The following is a 17,905-nucleotide window of genomic DNA, read 5'->3' on the forward strand; positions in this document are numbered from 1 at the left end:
GCCCACCCTCTAATGAGGCTGGCGTCTCGGCTCTCTGACCCCACCGGCCATGCTGCCCTCCCTCCCTCTGCTGGCCCTCTGGCCTCTCCTCTTGGACTTGCCCTCTGCAGGCGGTGGGACTTGCCAGCGTCCCTGAGTGAAACTGCCCCCACCCCATCACCCGTCAGCTTCAGTGTCCCCTCTCCAACCACCAGTCCTAGACAGCCTCCCCTCTCGCTCTACTTAGTTACTTCTATCTAACTGTCATGTTGTTGTCAAGGCACTCAACCACCATCAGAAATCATCTGGCTTGTTTGTTTGTATATGCTTGTATTCCATCTTTCTGTTTTCTAGATTGTGGGTTCCTTGAGGCGGGAGGAACTCCATCTTGCTCCCATCTGTGCCCCCAGATAATGAGTCCTGCACGCGGTGGCTACTTAGTACATATTTGTGGGATGAATGAAGGTCTTGACAGATTCTCACTTTTTTTTTCCCCCCCAAGGACCTCTGCTTCATTTTTTTTTTAATTTTAAAATTTTATTTTTTTTATACAAGTTCTTATTAGTCACCAATTTTATACACATCAGTGTATACATGTCAGTCCCAATCACCCAGTTCAGCACACACACCCCCACCCCCATGCGGTTTTCCCCCCTTGGTGTCCTTACGTTTGTTCTCTACATCTGTGTCTCAACTTCTGCCCTGCAAACAGGTTCATCTGTACCATTTTTCTAGGTTCCACATACATGCGTTAATATACGATATTTGTTTTTCTCTTTCTGACTTACTTCACTCTGTATGGCAGTCTCTAGATCCATCCACGTCTCAACAAATGACTCAATTTCGTTCCTTTTTATGGCTGAGTAATATTCCGCTGTATATATGTATCACATCTTCTTTATCCATTCATCTGTCAATGGACACTTAGGTTGCTTCCATGTGCTGGCTATTGTAAATAGAGCTGCAATGAATATTGGGGTGCATGTGTCTTTTTGAATTATGGCTTTCTGTGGGTTTATGCCCAGGAGTGGGATTGCTGGATCATATGGTAATTCTATTTTTAGTTTTGTGAGGAACCTCCATACTGTTCTCCATAGTGGCTGTATCAATTTACATTCCCACCAACAGTGCAAGAGGGTTCCCTTTTCTCCACACCCTCTCCAGCATTTGTTGTTTGTAGATTTTCTGATGATGCCCATGCTAACTGGTGTGAGGTGATACCTCATTGTAGTTTTGATTTGCATTTCTCTAATAATTAGTGATGTTGAGTATCTTTTCATGTGCTTCTTGGCCATCTGTATGTCTTCTTTGGAGAAATGTCTGTTTAGGTCTTCTGCCCATTTTTGGATTGCGTTGTTTGTTTCTTTAATATTGAGCTGCATGAGCTGTTTATATATTTTGGAGATTAATCCTTTGTCCGTTGACTCATTTGCAAATATTTTCTCCCATTCTGAGGGTTGTCTTTTCGTCTTGTTTATTGTTTCTCACGTATTTTTAATGACAGTGTTATAGCCCATTGCACGGAATTGCTGTGATATTTAACTGTCTACTTTTGTGGCTTTTTATTTATTTTTTTAATTAATTAATTAATTTATTTGGCTGCACTGGGTCTTCGTTGCTGAGCACAGGCTTTCTCTAGTTGCGGCGAGCGGGGGCTACTCTTCCTTGCGGCGCGCGGGCTTCTCACTGCGGTGGCTTCCCTTGTTGCAGAGCATGGGCTCTAGGCACGTGGGTTTCAGTAGCTGTGACTCACGGGCTCTAGAGCACAGGCTCAGTAGTTGTGGTGCATGGGCTCAGTTGCTCCGTGGCATGTGGGATCTTCCTGGCCCAGGGCTTGAACCCATGTCCCCTGCATTGGCAGGCAGATTCTTAACCACTGCACCACCAGGGAAGCCCCTACATTTTTAAATTAAAAAAATGTTTTGATGACTCCGTTTAGCTAGTTTTGGGGGAATTTTATGGATTTTTTATTTTATTTTTATTTTCTTAGGATTGATTCCTAGGTGAGAATTTGTTTACTGAATGGGTGTATGTACAAAATATTAAGGTGTTTAGACCCTCCTGGTTTGTTTCCCCATGTAGTTGAGGGATCTGGCACACTCTCAATAATACTGGAAGGTGGGCTGGGAGGGGTAGGGGGTGGGAGTTTTGTCTGTCTTCATTGCTGTATCCCTAGATCTTAGAACAGATGTTCATGTTTACTAAATGAATAAATCAGTTTCCATAAAAAATTCTAGGTATCCCTTCATTTAAATTTATTTTTATTCATTTATTTGTATAAATATTCCCTGAGTTTTAAAATGTATGCTTTTGCAGAGTAGGTCTGTCCAATGTAAGAACATTCGCCCAACGTTAAACCTAAGGGGCCTGGGTGTTAGCTGGGCTCACCCTATTCCTTAGAATCCAGACGAGGTTCCTCTGAGCCCCCTCTGGAGTTGGTGGAAAGTCCAGGATTCTGCCCAGGATTTCTGAGAATCCCAAGGGCTGTGAGACAAAGAGACCATTTCTAACCAGAATTCTGTCTTCTTCTCCGTGACTTGTGATTGACTGTAGTTTGGTTTTCATCACACCGTCCCTTCTTTATTGCTCCCACATCAGTCACAAGTGCAAGACTAGGTGTGTTGCTCTGAGTTGGTCATTGGAAGAGTTACTGCTTTGTAGACCCTCCATCCTCCTCTGCAAAGGTCCTTTCACCCTTCTGTCGCCAGATCACACATCTGCTTCAGCCAGCATCAAGGACGGGCCTGGAGACGTAGCGCTTTCCTTTAACAGTATCCACCCTCTGGGGGTTGCAGCCGTTGTCCCCCTTCCGCACAGTGGTGTCTGGGAGAATTGCTGATTTGCAATATTTGTCATTGGTGAGAGGGGCAGAGAGTTGGGATGGGGGAGTCAGGGAGACAGAAAAAAATAAGTTCCTCTCCAGCTGTTCCTTTTCCTCATTTCTTCTTCTGAATGATTCCTTATTCCCCCAAGTAAAGTCTTAACCTCTTCACCTTGCTGATGAGGATTTCATTTTAACCCATGGTTCTCCATTGGTATGCTACGGGCACTAGTGGGTCATAAGCTCTTCCCAGGTGTACTAGGAACTGTCCACAGGCGTGTTGCCGAATTTTGATCCACGTGTAAAAATACTTCAACTGTGGCGTTCCTTGAGCTGAATAGGCCTTAGGAGCTGTCAAATGATGGCTGTGGGGTACAACCTGCTGTGAGAAACAGAAAAGAGCCTTAGCCTAGATAACGTGCCAAGAAAGAGTCCCTGGTGATGGGTGGTGAGCTGAGTGTGTAAGAGAAAGGGGAGGGCACTCAGCACCTGCTTCAAGGACCAAGGGAAGAGCGTGTAACCCTGGGAGCCTTGGTAAACCATGTGGTAGGGTCCTGCTTTAGGTCCTGTTTAGTAGGGTCTCTGGCTTCGCTCAATCCTTTCATGAAGGTTGCCAAACATATTAAATCCTGCGGGACTTGAATGCAGGCCTCCTTTGAAAGGGAATTATAAACACACACGTGTTGGTGTCCCTTGCTGTGTTTGCACGTGGGCAGCCTTGTGTCGGGGGTGGATGGTTGGAAGGGTGAAGGATCCTGGGAAGTAAAGGTTCTCAAACATGGGTTCCGATTGCCTATGTGTGTGCGTGATCTGGGCGGCTCATCGATAAGGTTCAGCACCCTTTTCACTCCATGTGTTATTTCACCCTGCCTTCATCTCCTTTGACAGGACATAACGTACAGATCATTTAGGGTTTCTTTCCCTCACCTGTGTCTTGACTAAACACATCGGGTAGATGAATTTCCTATTACTTCTCTCTTGCCCCTCAGCACTTGGGTCCCCAAGGGCTCCATCCCTAGCCATTTTTTCTTCTCACTCGTCTTGGATCACTTCTCATAGATCTTGAACTCTACCTACCACCTGTCAGCTCTACACTGATAACTCCCAAGTCTCTAGCCCAGACTAGATCTCTCTCCCATTTATCTGTTTAGTCATCTCTTTTTTTTCCCACCTGGTTGTTTCACAGGGCACTTTGAATTCAACCGAATCCTCTGTTTCAATTTATGTTAAGACGTAGTGGCCCAAACTGGAACTCTGAGAGTTATCCTGGACTTCTGCCTGCCCTTCCCCCTAAGCCATCTCATCTCTCCTGAATGTCTTAGCCCTTAGACTAGACTTCTCCTGGCATGGTACCATCACAGGGTCCTGTGCTATCGTCTGCCCATCACTCTCAGTAGACTGTCAGCATATCCATGTCTATATTTCACGTCCAAGCTCAATGCCCATAGGAGCTGCTTAGAAAATATTGGAATGAATAAATAAGCAGGTGGATGGGATGAATGAATGAATGTTTTCTGAGATGTTTTGGGGTGACTTCCGTTTAGGATGATGCTTTTCATTTCTTTTTACTGGAATGAGACATTATTTTTGTTTGCCAGCGCCAACATTTTGAAACCGTAATTTTGAGGACATATTTTACCATGTGAAATTCCTCTCTCAGGCCACACACACAAATATATTAACTTCAAAGGAGGAATTATTTATGGAATTTATGGTATGTTATTGCACTTGGTCTTTTACCTAGGTGGTTTCGTGTGTGCGGTGTGTTCTTGGTACAGCTGGGAAATATTTACTGTCTGTGGCAGGAATCATTGATCTGCATGACCTAGTTTGAATTAAACTTGAGCCTAATTAACTTGGATGCTCTCAATGTCTAGGGTTGTAGGATTTCAGAGCTGGAATGTTGCTTTTTGAACTTCAGCGTAAGGAAGGATCGCCTATGCGTAAAGAGTAATCATTGACTTTGCATGTTGGCTGAGAGAACGATCGATTCAAAGTCCATTTTGTAAACTACTTTTTTTCCCTCTCCAACAGGGAGAGTCCCGTATCCTCAGAGTGAAGGTTGTTTCTGGAATTGATCTCGCCAAAAAGGACATCTTCGGAGCCAGGTATGTTTGCTTTGTTATCTGGTAGGCTTCTGAAGAGAGTTTAAGCAAGCGCTTTTCAAGTTCAGGTGCATCGGAATGACCCGGCGGGGGGGTGGGGGGGGGCGGGGGCGGGGCGGTGCTTCTTAAAGCAGACATTGCTGGGCCCTGCCTCCCGAGTTTCTGATTGAGTAGGTGATGCTCACGCTGCAGCTGGTTCAGGGACCACGTTCTTGCAGGGGTGTAGACCTTGTGCAACAGCGGCAGTGAGCGGGCTTGGCCTTCCTACAGGTTGATTTCATGAGGAAATTCGATTCAGATGTTTCTGTTTTTCTGCAGTAGAAAAATAAGTTTAAGAGCATGTCTGTGTTCATTTTAATATATTCCTGTTTTTTGTTTTTTTTAAAAAAACAGCCCTAGCTGAAGGAAACAAAGTATTGTTTTGTTCCTGGGAGAACTGGATATTTTTTGGCATGTGTAATTTTGGAATTAAGAGACTTGGTGATTTCTGTGGCATTTACGGAAGCACTCACAGCCTCATCATTCTGGCTGTTTTAGTTAGCTTTTTTATTTTGCGTGTAGCACCTGGTATCCCTGTATCTTTCAGTCAGCCCTACTGGCTCTTGACAGTGTGTTGCCTTAAGTTGCTGGACTGGTAGCAGAGTGAGGATTAGAGCTACTTGGAACTAGGATTTGAACCAGATTTCGGAGAAGAAAGCCCTTTTGAACTTTTGACCTAAAGGGTATATTAGAGATGATGTAGTCCAACTTCCCTGTCGAATGGAAACAGGAAAGGTTACTATTTAAATCCAGTCACTTATGAGGCCCCCGGTCCCTGCTCAGCGCTCTCTTCCAGTTGGGTACCTGATGGGGTTGAACCAGAGGGCCGTGCTGGCCGCTAGAGTCACCACATTGGAACACTGGGTCATCCCGTGAGTCTCCGGGACCATTGCCCGTAGTGACGCTCGGGTTCAGGGCCTCAGCCTGACACTGGAGACCCTGAGTGATGAGGCCTCGTTCTGTCCAGCTAACCTCATCCTCCCAACACCGCGCAGAAGCCCTCGTCTGCCGTTGGTCGGCACACCTCTTTTATATTCTGTCCTGTTACCATGCCCATTTTGAGTTTTGTCTAGCAAAGAAATCAGTAAGCTCCTGATGTGATTTGCGTTAACGAGCAGAAATAAATCCAGGCGTATCTCACTTTGTCGCGCTTCCCAGTACTGTCTCTTAACACACGGAGGGTTTGTGGCAATCCTGTGTTGTCAAACGACGGTTGACATTTTTTAGCAAGAGAGTATTTCTAAGTTAAGGTATTTACACTTTTAAAAAAAGACATAATGCTATTGCATATCTAATAGATGACAGCATAGTGTAAACATAACTTACGCACTGGGAACCCAAAATTCGTGTGACTCGTTTTATGGTGATATTCGATTTATCGCGGTGCTCTGGAACTGAGCCTGTGGTATCTCCGAGGTCTGTCTGTAAATAAGTAAAATTGATGGACGTTCCAATATCAGGGAAATATTTTTTTTAATTTCTGATGCTTACGTGTGCCCCAGATGACTAACTGAGGGTTAGCTTTCTGAGTTGTGTCACTGGGAAACCGCATGCTTTGGGGCACTGCCATCAGCCTGAGCTGCAGGTGATGGGGTGGGGAGGGGCAGGGGAGGCACATCCCACCTGCAGGCTCTTTCTCATTTGACTGTGAAGCCACCCTGAGCGGTTTACCACGCGCCTGCGCTAATGCTCTAGCATTTCACTTGCCTCTTACTAAATTAGACGTTTATTGGAGACAGGGACATCTTACTTTTTAGCATCTTTCTTCTACTGCTTAACACACAGAGCACCACGAACAGGACTGGGTCAGTTGGTTTTTAAATTTCAGTGTTTGCATGCTGGCCAGTAGACTGTGCTCTTATGTCAGAAATGCCTGTTGCTCTCACTGGCTCTTTGCATCAAATGTTAAGAGTTTGGAAGGAAGAAGTTGGATTTGGAATATTACAGTCACGTTTCCTTCGATTCATTTTTGGTTTGTTTTGTCCAAAACTCTTCATAAAAAAAAATGAAATTGATTCAGATTGTGTTTTTTAGCCTGTTCAGAAGCTCTGAGGTTAAGATTGGTAGCAGAATTGGGCTCCAAGTCGTAAAAGTGCCGAGCAGATCTGAATTGTTACATGTATATGAAAAGAGGAAGGGTCATTTCTTCGGGGCAGGGCTGAGAGGAATTATAGATAATGCCTCAGGATGTTCAGTGTTGTGGCTTCATGAACCGAGTGCCAGAAAATGAGCAGAAGCTCTGAATCTGCGTTCTGCCCTTCACTGTCTTAGCTTAATAAATTCAACACACACACCCCTGCCTGCCTACCTCCCTCCTTCCCTCTCCCCCTGTCTCAGGGGCCAGAGTGCTCAAAGCACCCGTTTGCCAGTGAGTGGGTGCCAGTTGGAGGGTCAGGTGACCATGCAGCGTCCCGCCGCACTGGCATCTCCCTGGAGAGTGGCGACAGTTCTTGCCTCGTTATTTTGCCTAGTGACCTGCGGTCTCTTCCACGTTGTCTCATGCACATCCTTGCAACCCACCTCTGTCACAGTACGTTAGCAGGAAGCAAGGAGAGCAGTTTTCTCGTCACCGGCGGGCGGGGTCGGGGAGAACCCCAAGATGACTCTGGTTGGCTGGCAGCGCTCACGTGTCCTGGGGGAGTAGCCGTGAGTGCGGCAGGTGTTGTAATGTCTTCTGCGCTGTCCCCTGGAGTGAGACCCTTTTCTCTGTGTCCTTCCGAACCACAGGCCGGCAGGCCCCCCTTCTCCCCCAGCCTGTCACTGAATCTTCCCTCCACCTATGTGTCTTCCAGGACCCTGATTCTCCCTTCACAGAAGGAGGGCTGGGTAGGCACTGGGAGCCCTGATGGATGGAGGAGGAAGGACAGTCTTCCTCAGCAGCAGCGTCAGGCACTTGGAAGTGGTAGAAATCAGATAGAGGCTTGGATGTGTTGGAAGACGGATTTACAGTCTCTGGAGTCAAAGGAGGCTGCCTGGGTCACGTGGCCTGAGGGTGGGGGAGGGCCGGGCATGTTGGTCGGAGTAGGCGATGCTGGAGGGTAGAGCAGTGCCCTCCTGGGCGCCTGAGGAGAGGCTGCCTGAGGCTCCAGCGCTGAGGACTGGCATCAGCGGGGGGACCCTGGCCTCTAGGCCTACCTCTCAGCTTGGTCTCATGAAGACCACCCTTTCCCAAAACAGAAGCGGGTGCCTTCTGTATGCAGTGTTTGTAACATGGTATTACCTCCCTTTTGACGTGTTATTGGCATTTTGCACATGGCCTACCTTTCTAAAGAGTCTGATTTTCTTTGGCCCAAGCTTTTAAAAAAGAAAGAAACTTTCCACTCACCGTGCACCTGAAATGCCCTTCTCCTTACCTGCTCTCTCTGTCCCAATCCAGTGCTGAGGACACAGGATCACTTTCCAGCTTCCATCCAGCAAAGTCTCACTTTATTAAAAGAGTCTTTATTGTTGGGAATGTCCTGGCGGGGTCCCATGGTTAGCACTTGGCGCTTTCACTGCTGGGTCCTGGGTTCGATCCCTGGTCGGGGAACTAGGACCCCACAAGCATCACAGTGCAGCTATTTTAAAAAAAAAAAGAGCCTTTATTGGAAGAAGATTTGATAATTGAGCTGTTGCTCCCCTGGAACTTCTCAGCAGTTGGTCTGTGTGGAGAATTGCGGCAGTAGAGAAAGATGTTATCTTTTGGACCCTACCTTCAGGTGGAGAAGGGCAATCCTATAATCTGTCATCTAAACAAGGGACACTTTTGTTTGCAACACGTGCTGAATCAAATGGGAAGTCAGGACATGGGATGTAGGTGGAGACGGTGGTCACCTTGGGTCAGAGGCACCCAACCGTTAAGATCCATCCTGTGAAAAAAAAACGCTGTGCAAGGCTTTTGAGCGTTTGTTGTTGCTGTCTTAAGATTGGCCAAAAGAAAATCAGACTCTTTCAAAAAGTAGGCCACGTGTAAAACGCCAATAACACATCAAAAGGGGAGTAAAATCATGCTGGAAACACCGCATACAAGAGGGGTACCCACTTCTATTTTGGAAACAGGTTGTCTTCGTGAGACAAAGTGCAGCGTTAGGGGATCAGGGTGACACCGCCACCTGGGAGGTCCCTTGGATGCTGTGCCGGTGGATGGTTTGTCGCTACTCGCTTTCTGATGACCCACCGACATGTCCACACCTCCCACCCTCCAGCCTGCCGCAGAGCGTTTGAGCTGAGGCGCAGACCTAGCCAGATGAATCCCCTCATCCCCTCCTTGCCTGGTTTGATCTGCGTTTGCCTGTGGGCTGAAATCCCAGTTTCCTGTTAAGGTGGAGGTTTCACATCCCTTTGTAACGCAGTGTGCCACGCCCTCTCTGGTTGGTTTGCCTCCCGCTCTGGTCCCACCCTGGCAGCTGCCTGCTTCACAGCCCGCCCCCCCATCCCTACACACAGCACACTCTGCCTTTGCTCCCTCCGCCCCTCTGCACCCCTGGCCTCACCCTCACCTGCCAGGCAGCTGTGCCGGTCATCTCCTCTGCTGGTCCCTCCCAGTTCCCCAGCAGATCACTTCCTGTCTTTCATATGCCCTACAACCCGGAAGTATTATGTGTCCCTCTGTTGTTGTTTTATGATTATAACTATTTCTTTCTCCCAGACTACATTTTTAGCTTCTGACAGCTAGGGTTTATTTTATTTATTTTTTACTCTCCCTGCCTTACACGATACCGGCACATAGTGGATTCTCAAGAAATATTTACGGAAAGAGTGAACGACGACCTCATCTCTTCACCCCTTCCCTCCTTTTCCTGCCCCTTCACTGAAAACTCACCTTCCTCTAAGTGCACCGTGGAACGGGCTGCTTCTTGCCTTTGCGGGTGTTTCCCCCTCTGCCTGGAGTCTGCTTACATCCTTTCTGGCACTGCTCGCCCAGCTCTCCAGGTCCAGTTCATGTGGCAGCACCTCTGCTGGGCTCCCCAGCTCAAGAGGAGAAAGCAACTCTTGTGCCTAGGCTGTCCTGGTTCCACAAGTTTCCCCCTCCCTCCAGCCCCGGTCTCAGCTCGGAGGCTGTAGCTCTTGTTCCTGTTTGTAAGCCCAGAGAGATCCTGGCACAGGGCAGTTGCTTGAGTTGACTTCAATAGTAGAATCTAGTGATAGAACCTAAGCTATGGTGCAGGGTCGCCAGCCTGGAGGAAGGGTCACTTTTTTCTAATTCTCAGAGGTGCCCTTAGCTCATCAGGCATCTCCCTCACCCCCACCCTGCCATCCAGGGCAGGTGCTTTTTGTAATTCTCACAAAGGGTCTGTGTAGACCAGTGGAGGAGGCCCGCCTAGGACTCTGATAAAAGGTGAGCGTGGAGGAGGGATTGAGGGAAGTGAGCACGAAGGCTGGTGTCAGAAAAGCATCTCGGGGAGCCAGCGGGATGGCAGGCAGGAAGGGTCTCCGTTTGATGCTGATGTCTTTGCAGAATCACTGCTTCAAAGCCCACAGAAGGGAACACACTTGCTTGTGGTGGTGGATATAGAAACTTCTACTTGGGGGGCATGAGGCTGAGCTGGGGCTGCCATGGAAGGTCAAGACCCTGCACCAACCACTTAGTCTTAGGGTCAGGATGGAGCCATTGGCACGAGTCATGGGTTGGGGAGCACGTGGCTGTCATTCCTGACAGGAGAGGTAGAGGCAGTGGGCCAGGCTCTTCACGGGCAGTTACAGGTGGGGTCGGTGGGACCACTCTCACTTCCCAGGGAGGCTTTTAGGTACTTTCTGATGTGGCAGGGATGAGTCCTGCTGTTTGGCCACAACGATGTGTGCAGTTTGGGGTCCGTGAGTCATGCTTTCCTAAAATGGGGTATAAGGAAGGAGGGGAGCGAGTCATGATAGCTCCTGTTTATTGAGTGCGTCCTACGTGCCAGGCATGGCCTGACCTATCTACACAGGAGCTCGTTTGATTCTCCCCAAAGCCCTTATGCCGCAGGCCCTATTCTTCTGTCCATTTTGCAGACAAGGAAAACACGGCAAGAAAGAGAAGTTGCAAAGTCTATATTCCGCTAGTAAGGTTTAGAGCTGTGAGCTGACTGAGAGCCTAGGCTGCAAAGTCTATATACGACTAGTAAGGTTTAGAGCTGTGAGCTAAGCTGACTGAGAGCCTAGGCTCTCAAGTTCTTTACAGACTACTTTGAGTCCTTCCAGGTTGGCTGGCCTAGTGCACGGAACGTGCTATGAAGTCATCAGAGTCTGCCTTTATGAAGAGGGAATAATTATCTCCATTTTTAGGTGAGGAAGTTGAGGTTCAGAGAGATTGTCACCAGCCCGGGATGAAACCACCCTGTAGTGAGTGGTGGGACCAGCGGAGTCCAGATTTATCTGACTTCAGAGCTCTTTCCCATGGTGCGTTAATACGCATCTTGAACGGCCAAGGGTCAGCCATTGGATGGGCCGTTGGCCTAGGTGACTGTTAGATTGGATGACTAGGCATTTTTTAAAAAGCAGATTTAAAGAACTAGCCAGTGTGTGGTGTGGCAGCTAATCAAGTGCCTGGAATTGTGAGTGAATATCATCAAGTATTAGATTTCGAATAGATAAGTAAGATCCGTTTTTTTTTAAAACTTAAAATACCTCTTCGCGTTTCAAACTGTATTCTTTTTCAGGTAAGCTTGTATCTTAAGACATCTAACCTTTTGTCACAGGCTGAAGTGGTAACTGAATAGGATCATTTTAGTGCAAGTTTTAGATCTACCCTCCCCCCCTTTCCTCCTTAATTATGATCAGAGTCTTTATTCGAGGTTACAGCGGGTGGAATGCTTTGGAGACCATATAAAGCTGCTCCTTAAAATTGAGCAATGCTGGCGAAGACAGACCAAGTCCAGAATTTGATGCGTTCGTGCAGAAAGTTTCAGGACCCAAATTTCACAGTTGCTTCTTTATTGTGTGGGTTGAACCTCAAGTTAGACCTGTTTGGGTTGCTCTCATTTTTTCTTCTGGCAGCTGGTGATTTAAAATTTAAAACACATACGACTCGGGCATTGGAGGGATGTGGTTAAAAAAAAAAATCCTTCTGTCTTCCAGTAATTGAGACTGATGGGGACTTAATGCCACCTAATGACAGCTCTGTGGCACCAGCTTACTCCAGTCCCCACCGTCTACATTTAAGTCGTTAACATTTTGCCACATTGGCTGCATCTATCTTTTTTTTCCTGAAGTATTCAAAAGGGATCATTCAGACCTCATGACACTTAGCCCCTAAATACTTCAGCCTGTGTCTCTAGGAGAAAAAAACAAAAACCCTGTGCCTTCATAACCATCATGCAGTTTTCACAAAATTAACGATAATTGCCTGCTGGACTCTATTACCTGGTCCATTATCTGAATTCCCCCAACCGGCCCTGAAATGCCTTTTACAAGTGGGCTGCTTAAACCAGAATTCAGTTGAGAATCACATATTGCAGTTAGCTGTGAGGTCTCTTAAGACCCTGTTAATCAAGAACAGTCTTCGCTTCCCTTTTTCAATGACCTTGAGGGGTCAGTAGGTCGTCTCTCTGACCACATTTGATTGTTTCCTGTGGTATCATATAATGTGTTCTTCTTTCTCCTGGGTTTCCTGTACCTTAGGAGTTGGATCTAAAAGGTTGATCAAATTCAGTTGAAACTTGTAAGACAGGAATGGGGGATGCTATTTGATCAGGAGGGACCCAACATCTGGTTGTCCCGTAACTGATGATGCTAAAATTCATCCCTGGGTTAAAGTCTGTTCCCTCCACTGTTAACTTACATTTTCCCCCAGGGGACCAGCAAGAAATGGGCGAGGTGATAGTTTGGCACTAGATACATGTAAATTTTAAAACACTAATTTGCTTTTTCTCCCAAAGGATTAGAAATTGTTTTTTCTTTTGCCCCTTTTGGAAAACAGCGCACAAAAGAACTCTCCTCCTTTTACAGATTGAGAAACGTGGAGGCCATAAGTACCTTGAGGGTCCCCTTGCTAACTGTCAGCACTTCTAGGACACGATGAGGCCAGGGTTTGTGTAGTGTCAGGGTTTGTATAGTGTGGGTTCTAGACTGAACCCACAGGTGTGTCTCTGTGGCCCGTGGAACACTAAAACAAAGAAATAAAAAATTTGAGCCAACGTTTGGGAGACTTCGTATTAAAAAACCAGATTTCTAGGTTTCTGGAGAATCTCGACGACCTAGACATCCTGGCCCGTGTTCCTGTGAGGCCGCGTGGCTGGAGCTGTGTGCTAGTGGCGCCCTTTGGGTAGGGCCGTGCCCTTGGGGCCACCATGGACCCCAGACCTCCTGCTGTGTTGTGTGTGGCTGGTATCCCCCACTGACCTGGCCCTGAGGTCCCTGGAGGGACCGCCTGCGTTGGGTGCTGACCCTGCCCTGGGTGGTCTTCGTTGTGTGTTGTGCTGACCTCCCTGAGGCACACCTGGCCCCTTACGCTCTGCTGACACTGTGTTTGTGACCTGCCAGCTCTGTGCAAAGCTCCCTCTCCCTCTGGAGGCCTGTTGGAGCAGCCTTAGCTATCTAGGGCATTGCTGAGAATCACAACAGCAACACTAATGGCCTCTGGGCATACTTTAAGACAAAAGTATTTGTCTTAAAATCCTTGTACCTAAGAGCTCTTACAGTTAGTCATGCTAGAGCACAGAGCACCCAGCTCTCAGACTGTTTATTCTCATTGTTCTCCCCTGACCCCCAAACCCTGAAATGACGTTAAAAGGTATTAACCCTTTCCTCCCAAATAAAGACCTCTTCTAATTCTGCAGCAGGCACACGGCTTTTTGTATATTTGTGCTTATCTCCTGGTCTTTGAATGGATGAACAGATGCAACCTCCTTTTTATAAAAAAAATAATTTTTAATTTTTTTTTTTTGGCCATGCCACGTGGCATTTGGGATCTTAGTTCCCTGACCAGAGATTGAATCCATGCCTCCTGCAGTGGAAGCGCGGAGTCCTAACCAGTGGACCGCCAGGGGAAGTCCCTGCAACATCCTCTTAAAATATGTTGATCACCGTTTGCACACTGTTCAGGCCACCAGGTTTCCCAGACAGAAACGTGAGGAGTGGCAGATGGGTCAGTGCGCAGGGCAAGCACGTCTCCGTCCTGCCTTAAGCCCCAGGCTTGCTGTCCTAGAGCCAGTGCTGTAAGAATGGATGTTTAGAATGACCTGGACTCCCTGAAGAGGCTATGCTGGAGTATGCACTGATTCAGAATTCAGGGACTATCTGATCAGTTTTAAACTATACCCATATAGACTGGCCTTTGTGTCTTTCCAGTTTTGGTAAATAAGGGCGTGAAGTAGACGGGCCACATTTATGTACCATTCCCTGCTGTTATGTTAATGAGAATCCCTTGTTCAGAATCCCCCCCTTTGCCTCAACTCCTGACACATGAATGTGTTGGCATCTGTCACCTAAAGGGCCTGGGCTCTGCCACCTGCTTTAATACAGAGAGGAGGGAAAATTGCAGGATGTCTTGCCCTTACCTTCATCAGTGATGGACGATGCTCTGGTCCCTGAGTCTCTAGGGCAGGGAATTTGATGCGTTTTAGGAGGATGAGAGCGCCCCGCACGTAGCAGATGCTTGATAAATTTTGTTCATCTGGTCACAGTGGAGCCTGAGAAAATGGAAAAATTAAAAAGCAGCTGAAGAGCCGTGGGCAGTATTTTAATCCACTAACATAATGAATTACAGAGGGCACCAGTGGGGGTTGGAAGTCTGAGGATGCCTCTGGGGAGTGGTGAGGTTGGACCCTCTGCCTGACATCGCTGTGTCCCGGGGCTCCAGCATCCTTCCTCTGCCTCTCGCCCCATCTACCCACCCAACCCCGGCCAGGCTGCCTCCCTCCCCTCCTTCCTTCCTTCCTTCCTGTCTTTCATTCCTCAGCTGCCTGTGTCCCCCCAGCTCACCCCGGTAGCCTTACTCTTGCTTGATCCTAAAGTTTATTCTGTATTTGTCTCCCAGAAGTTCATGGGAAAGGATGTAAGGAGCCTAAAGTATTATAAGGAAGGGAATGTGGCCAACTTGAGATGAGTCAGAAGTGAAAGCGTTTGGGGATGTGTAAGACGATGAAGATAATATTTATTTCGCAGAAATGGAGCCTTCAGGAGCACGGCCAGTAGGTATTGCATGGAGAGAGGTCTGACGTTCGGATGGCGGAGGGTGTATGCTATAGTTTCACCGCTGAAGGAATAAGGGAGACGTTCCTCTGTCTGTTAATGGTTCCCCAGTGTTTTAGGTGAGGGCTGACTCTCCAGCTTATTCTCAGTGGTAAAACCTGGAGGAGGCCTTGAGGGTGGGCTCACTGTGCACCTGCACTGGCAGAAATGGCACGACTGAAGGTGAAAAAGTTGTTATACCTAAAAAGAAATTTGCATTTCAAATTTTCAACATTGCATTTCCATTTGCTTTTCAAAATGCACACTCCACAATCCATTTTGGTTTGCAAGGCGGAAACAGAGACACAGATGTAGAGAACAAATTTGTGGACACCAAGGGGGGAAAGCGGGGGTGGGATGAACTGGGAGATTGGGATTGACACGTATACACTAATATGTATAAAATAGATAACTGATAAGAACCTGCTGTATAGCACAGGGAACTCCACTTCGCTGTACAGTAGAAACTAACACAACATTGTAAAACAACAACTATACCCCAATTTAAAAAAAAAAATCCATTTTAGATGTATCTCTCTGGAACCCCAAAATATTATTTTTCAGATCCAAATCCCGTATGTTGGATTATTGCATCTTCTAAGAAACATTCATAAAATTATTTCTATTTAATGTTTATATTTAGGGCAGGAACCTGGAAAGTGAAGTTTTTCAGACTGCCTTAGAAGTTTAACCAAGCTGGCAGGTTCTCCAGTGGTAAAGACAACCTTTCCTAAGTGCTGCTGCAGGCAGTCTGAATCGGGGCCAGCAAACCTTTTCTGTAAAGGGCCAGAGAGTAAATAGTTGAGGCTTTGCAGGACTTACAGTCTCTCAAGATAGGACTAAAGCAGCCAGGACAGTATCTAAATGAATGGGCTCGGCTATGTACCAGTGGCCTGTGGGCCACAGAGTTTGCCCGCCCCTGAGAGTATAAGCTATTGATTCTCTATAACATATGTATTTAGAACTGGGGGTGTCAGTATTATTCGGTCATGATTTCCAGATGAACTGTTTCGTTGAGCTGTTGGTTGGTCAGTGGCAGACAGGAATTTAGCCAGTATTGACTTTTTGGGCATGAGGGAGTAGGGTTCCTAGATGGCAGCGGTAGCTTTTAATTTTTTTTCCTTTGCTCTCCAAGGGCTGCATGCTTACGATACAGCTTATGAAACGTTTCACATAGGCACTGTGGATTTTAAAGTCTGCAAATGAATACCACTGAAAAATGTTTTTGTCTTAGAGAAAATGATTTCTCGGTGCTTTGTATATAACTACACGAGTAAGAAATAAAGTTGAATTTAATGCATCCCAGCAGATGCAGACACATCGTTTAACTTAGGGTGTGGCCATTAAAATGTTGCCTCTTGTCTCTACCGAATATTTCTTAAACTTATGACCTTACTGCCAGTAATGTTTAATAAGGAATCTACAATGTGTAACTCCTCAGTAAATTATTAAAAGGACTGGCATTCCTACTGTATAATATCAACACAAGTGATGCAAAGTGTGCCTTGCCCCAGTGGGTATGTGCTAACATTCCTTCTGGCTTGCGCAGAGGGATGGGGAATAAATAAACTGCAAGGTTTGTTTCCAGGTCTGTCTTTGGTTATTACAGGTACGTTGTTGTGCTTCCCCTTTTGAAGAACTGATTATTGTTTCAAAGTCTCTGCTATTTTTAGATGCTCGAAATTAGGCATTCAAGATTGGAAGGTAGAGAAGCAGTTGAAAGAAATACTGTGTTTCAAGTTTGAGGGCAACTGGTTGTGAAATCAAAATGGATGAATCATAACTTTATCACAGTTTCTTTTTCTTTTTGCTAGTGAGAAAATGATAGTGTTGGTTATATAGCCGCTCTCTCGCACTCTCACTTGTGAACCCTTGGGAGTTCATTGCACACAGTGGCTTTAATTTTGTTGAAGTGATTTTCAATGTTATCTGCAGTTTGGACAGCAGAAGAAAACATGCAAATTCCTTTCTTCCAAAATGGATTACTGGCTCCCTGCAGTGTGATTTCATTTCCTCTCTGTTATTAAGTATGTAGTCGAACCATCATGTGCTAGTAATGAGATTTGCGTGACTATATACCTCAGTCAGGCTCTTTTGTCTGCAAAAACAACAACAAAACCAGTCTCTTGGCCTGAAATGTCAAAATATTTGGTCTTTCTCTGGGTTAATCTTTCCCAGCTGGTGACTCCACCGTCTGTCTGGGCATCCAGGTTAGGGACCCGGGAGTTGTCCTCGGCTGTCTCATCCCTCCAGCTCTGCCTGGTCTCCGTGTTTGTGCCGAGGGCTTCCTGAGCGGGGGTCACACCTTCACGTCTGTCCTCTGCATACAGAGAATGCTCCCTCTCAAACAGACCGTATTCCGCTCCTGGCCGACCCTCCAGCGGCCACTCGTGGATCAAGGTCCTGGCTCCTTAGCCCCGACTCCACCGCCCTCCTGGGCAGCCGTTAACCTCGGCCTCCCCCAGCAGCCGTGCTCAGTCCGTGCCTCCCAGTGAGATCTCCCGCAGGCAGCTTTCCCTGTCTCTGCGCCCGCCTCGCCCAGGTGTGCAGCCTCAGCTTCGTTTGCACATCACTGTGCTCAGTGGTCACACTGCACAGTGTTGGGACTTTGCTAGACCGTCATCTCCGCACCCCGCTGTGGTCCCACACTCCCAACCCTTTTAACGCACCTGGCAAGCTATGGTGCGTGCACATGCCTCACGGCCTAGTTGGTTTTCAGGGCCCTCCCTGCCACTAGGCTGAACTTCTTTTTCCTGCTTTTGTACCCTCCCAGTGATTTGTAAATGCCCCTATTTTCCTTACCCTCTCATCTCATAATTTTTAATTTTATTTT

The 17,905-nt window shown here is 47.0% G+C and overlaps 1 protein-coding gene and 1 long non-coding RNA gene across 7 annotated transcripts in view; one reads left to right on the plus strand and one right to left on the minus strand.

Moving 5' to 3' along the window:
- NEDD4L (NEDD4 like E3 ubiquitin protein ligase) overlaps positions 1-17,905 on the plus strand; it is a 344,189-nt gene that overhangs the window by 105,929 nt on the left and 220,355 nt on the right. For all 6 annotated transcript variants that reach the window (XM_027118610.1, XM_027118611.1, XM_027118612.1 and 3 more), the window contains exon 2: positions 4,835-4,908. In XM_027118610.1, the coding sequence (XP_026974411.1) occupies positions 4,835-4,908 (74 nt within the window). The remainder of the gene's footprint in view (positions 1-4,834; positions 4,909-17,905) is intronic.
- Positions 4,857-13,713, minus strand: LOC113626785 (uncharacterized). Its single transcript, XR_003435271.1, has 3 exons — positions 8,298-13,713; positions 6,271-6,366; positions 4,857-5,217 (listed from the first exon to the last, which is right to left on the minus strand). It is a non-coding gene; the product is annotated as an uncharacterized LOC113626785 (long non-coding RNA).

This window comes from Aethalodelphis obliquidens, unplaced genomic scaffold (assembly GCF_003676395.1).
Source record: "Aethalodelphis obliquidens isolate GAN/ISIS:26980383/991018 unplaced genomic scaffold, ASM367639v1 scaffold19, whole genome shotgun sequence".
Taxonomy (NCBI): domain Eukaryota; kingdom Metazoa; phylum Chordata; class Mammalia; order Artiodactyla; family Delphinidae; genus Aethalodelphis; species Aethalodelphis obliquidens.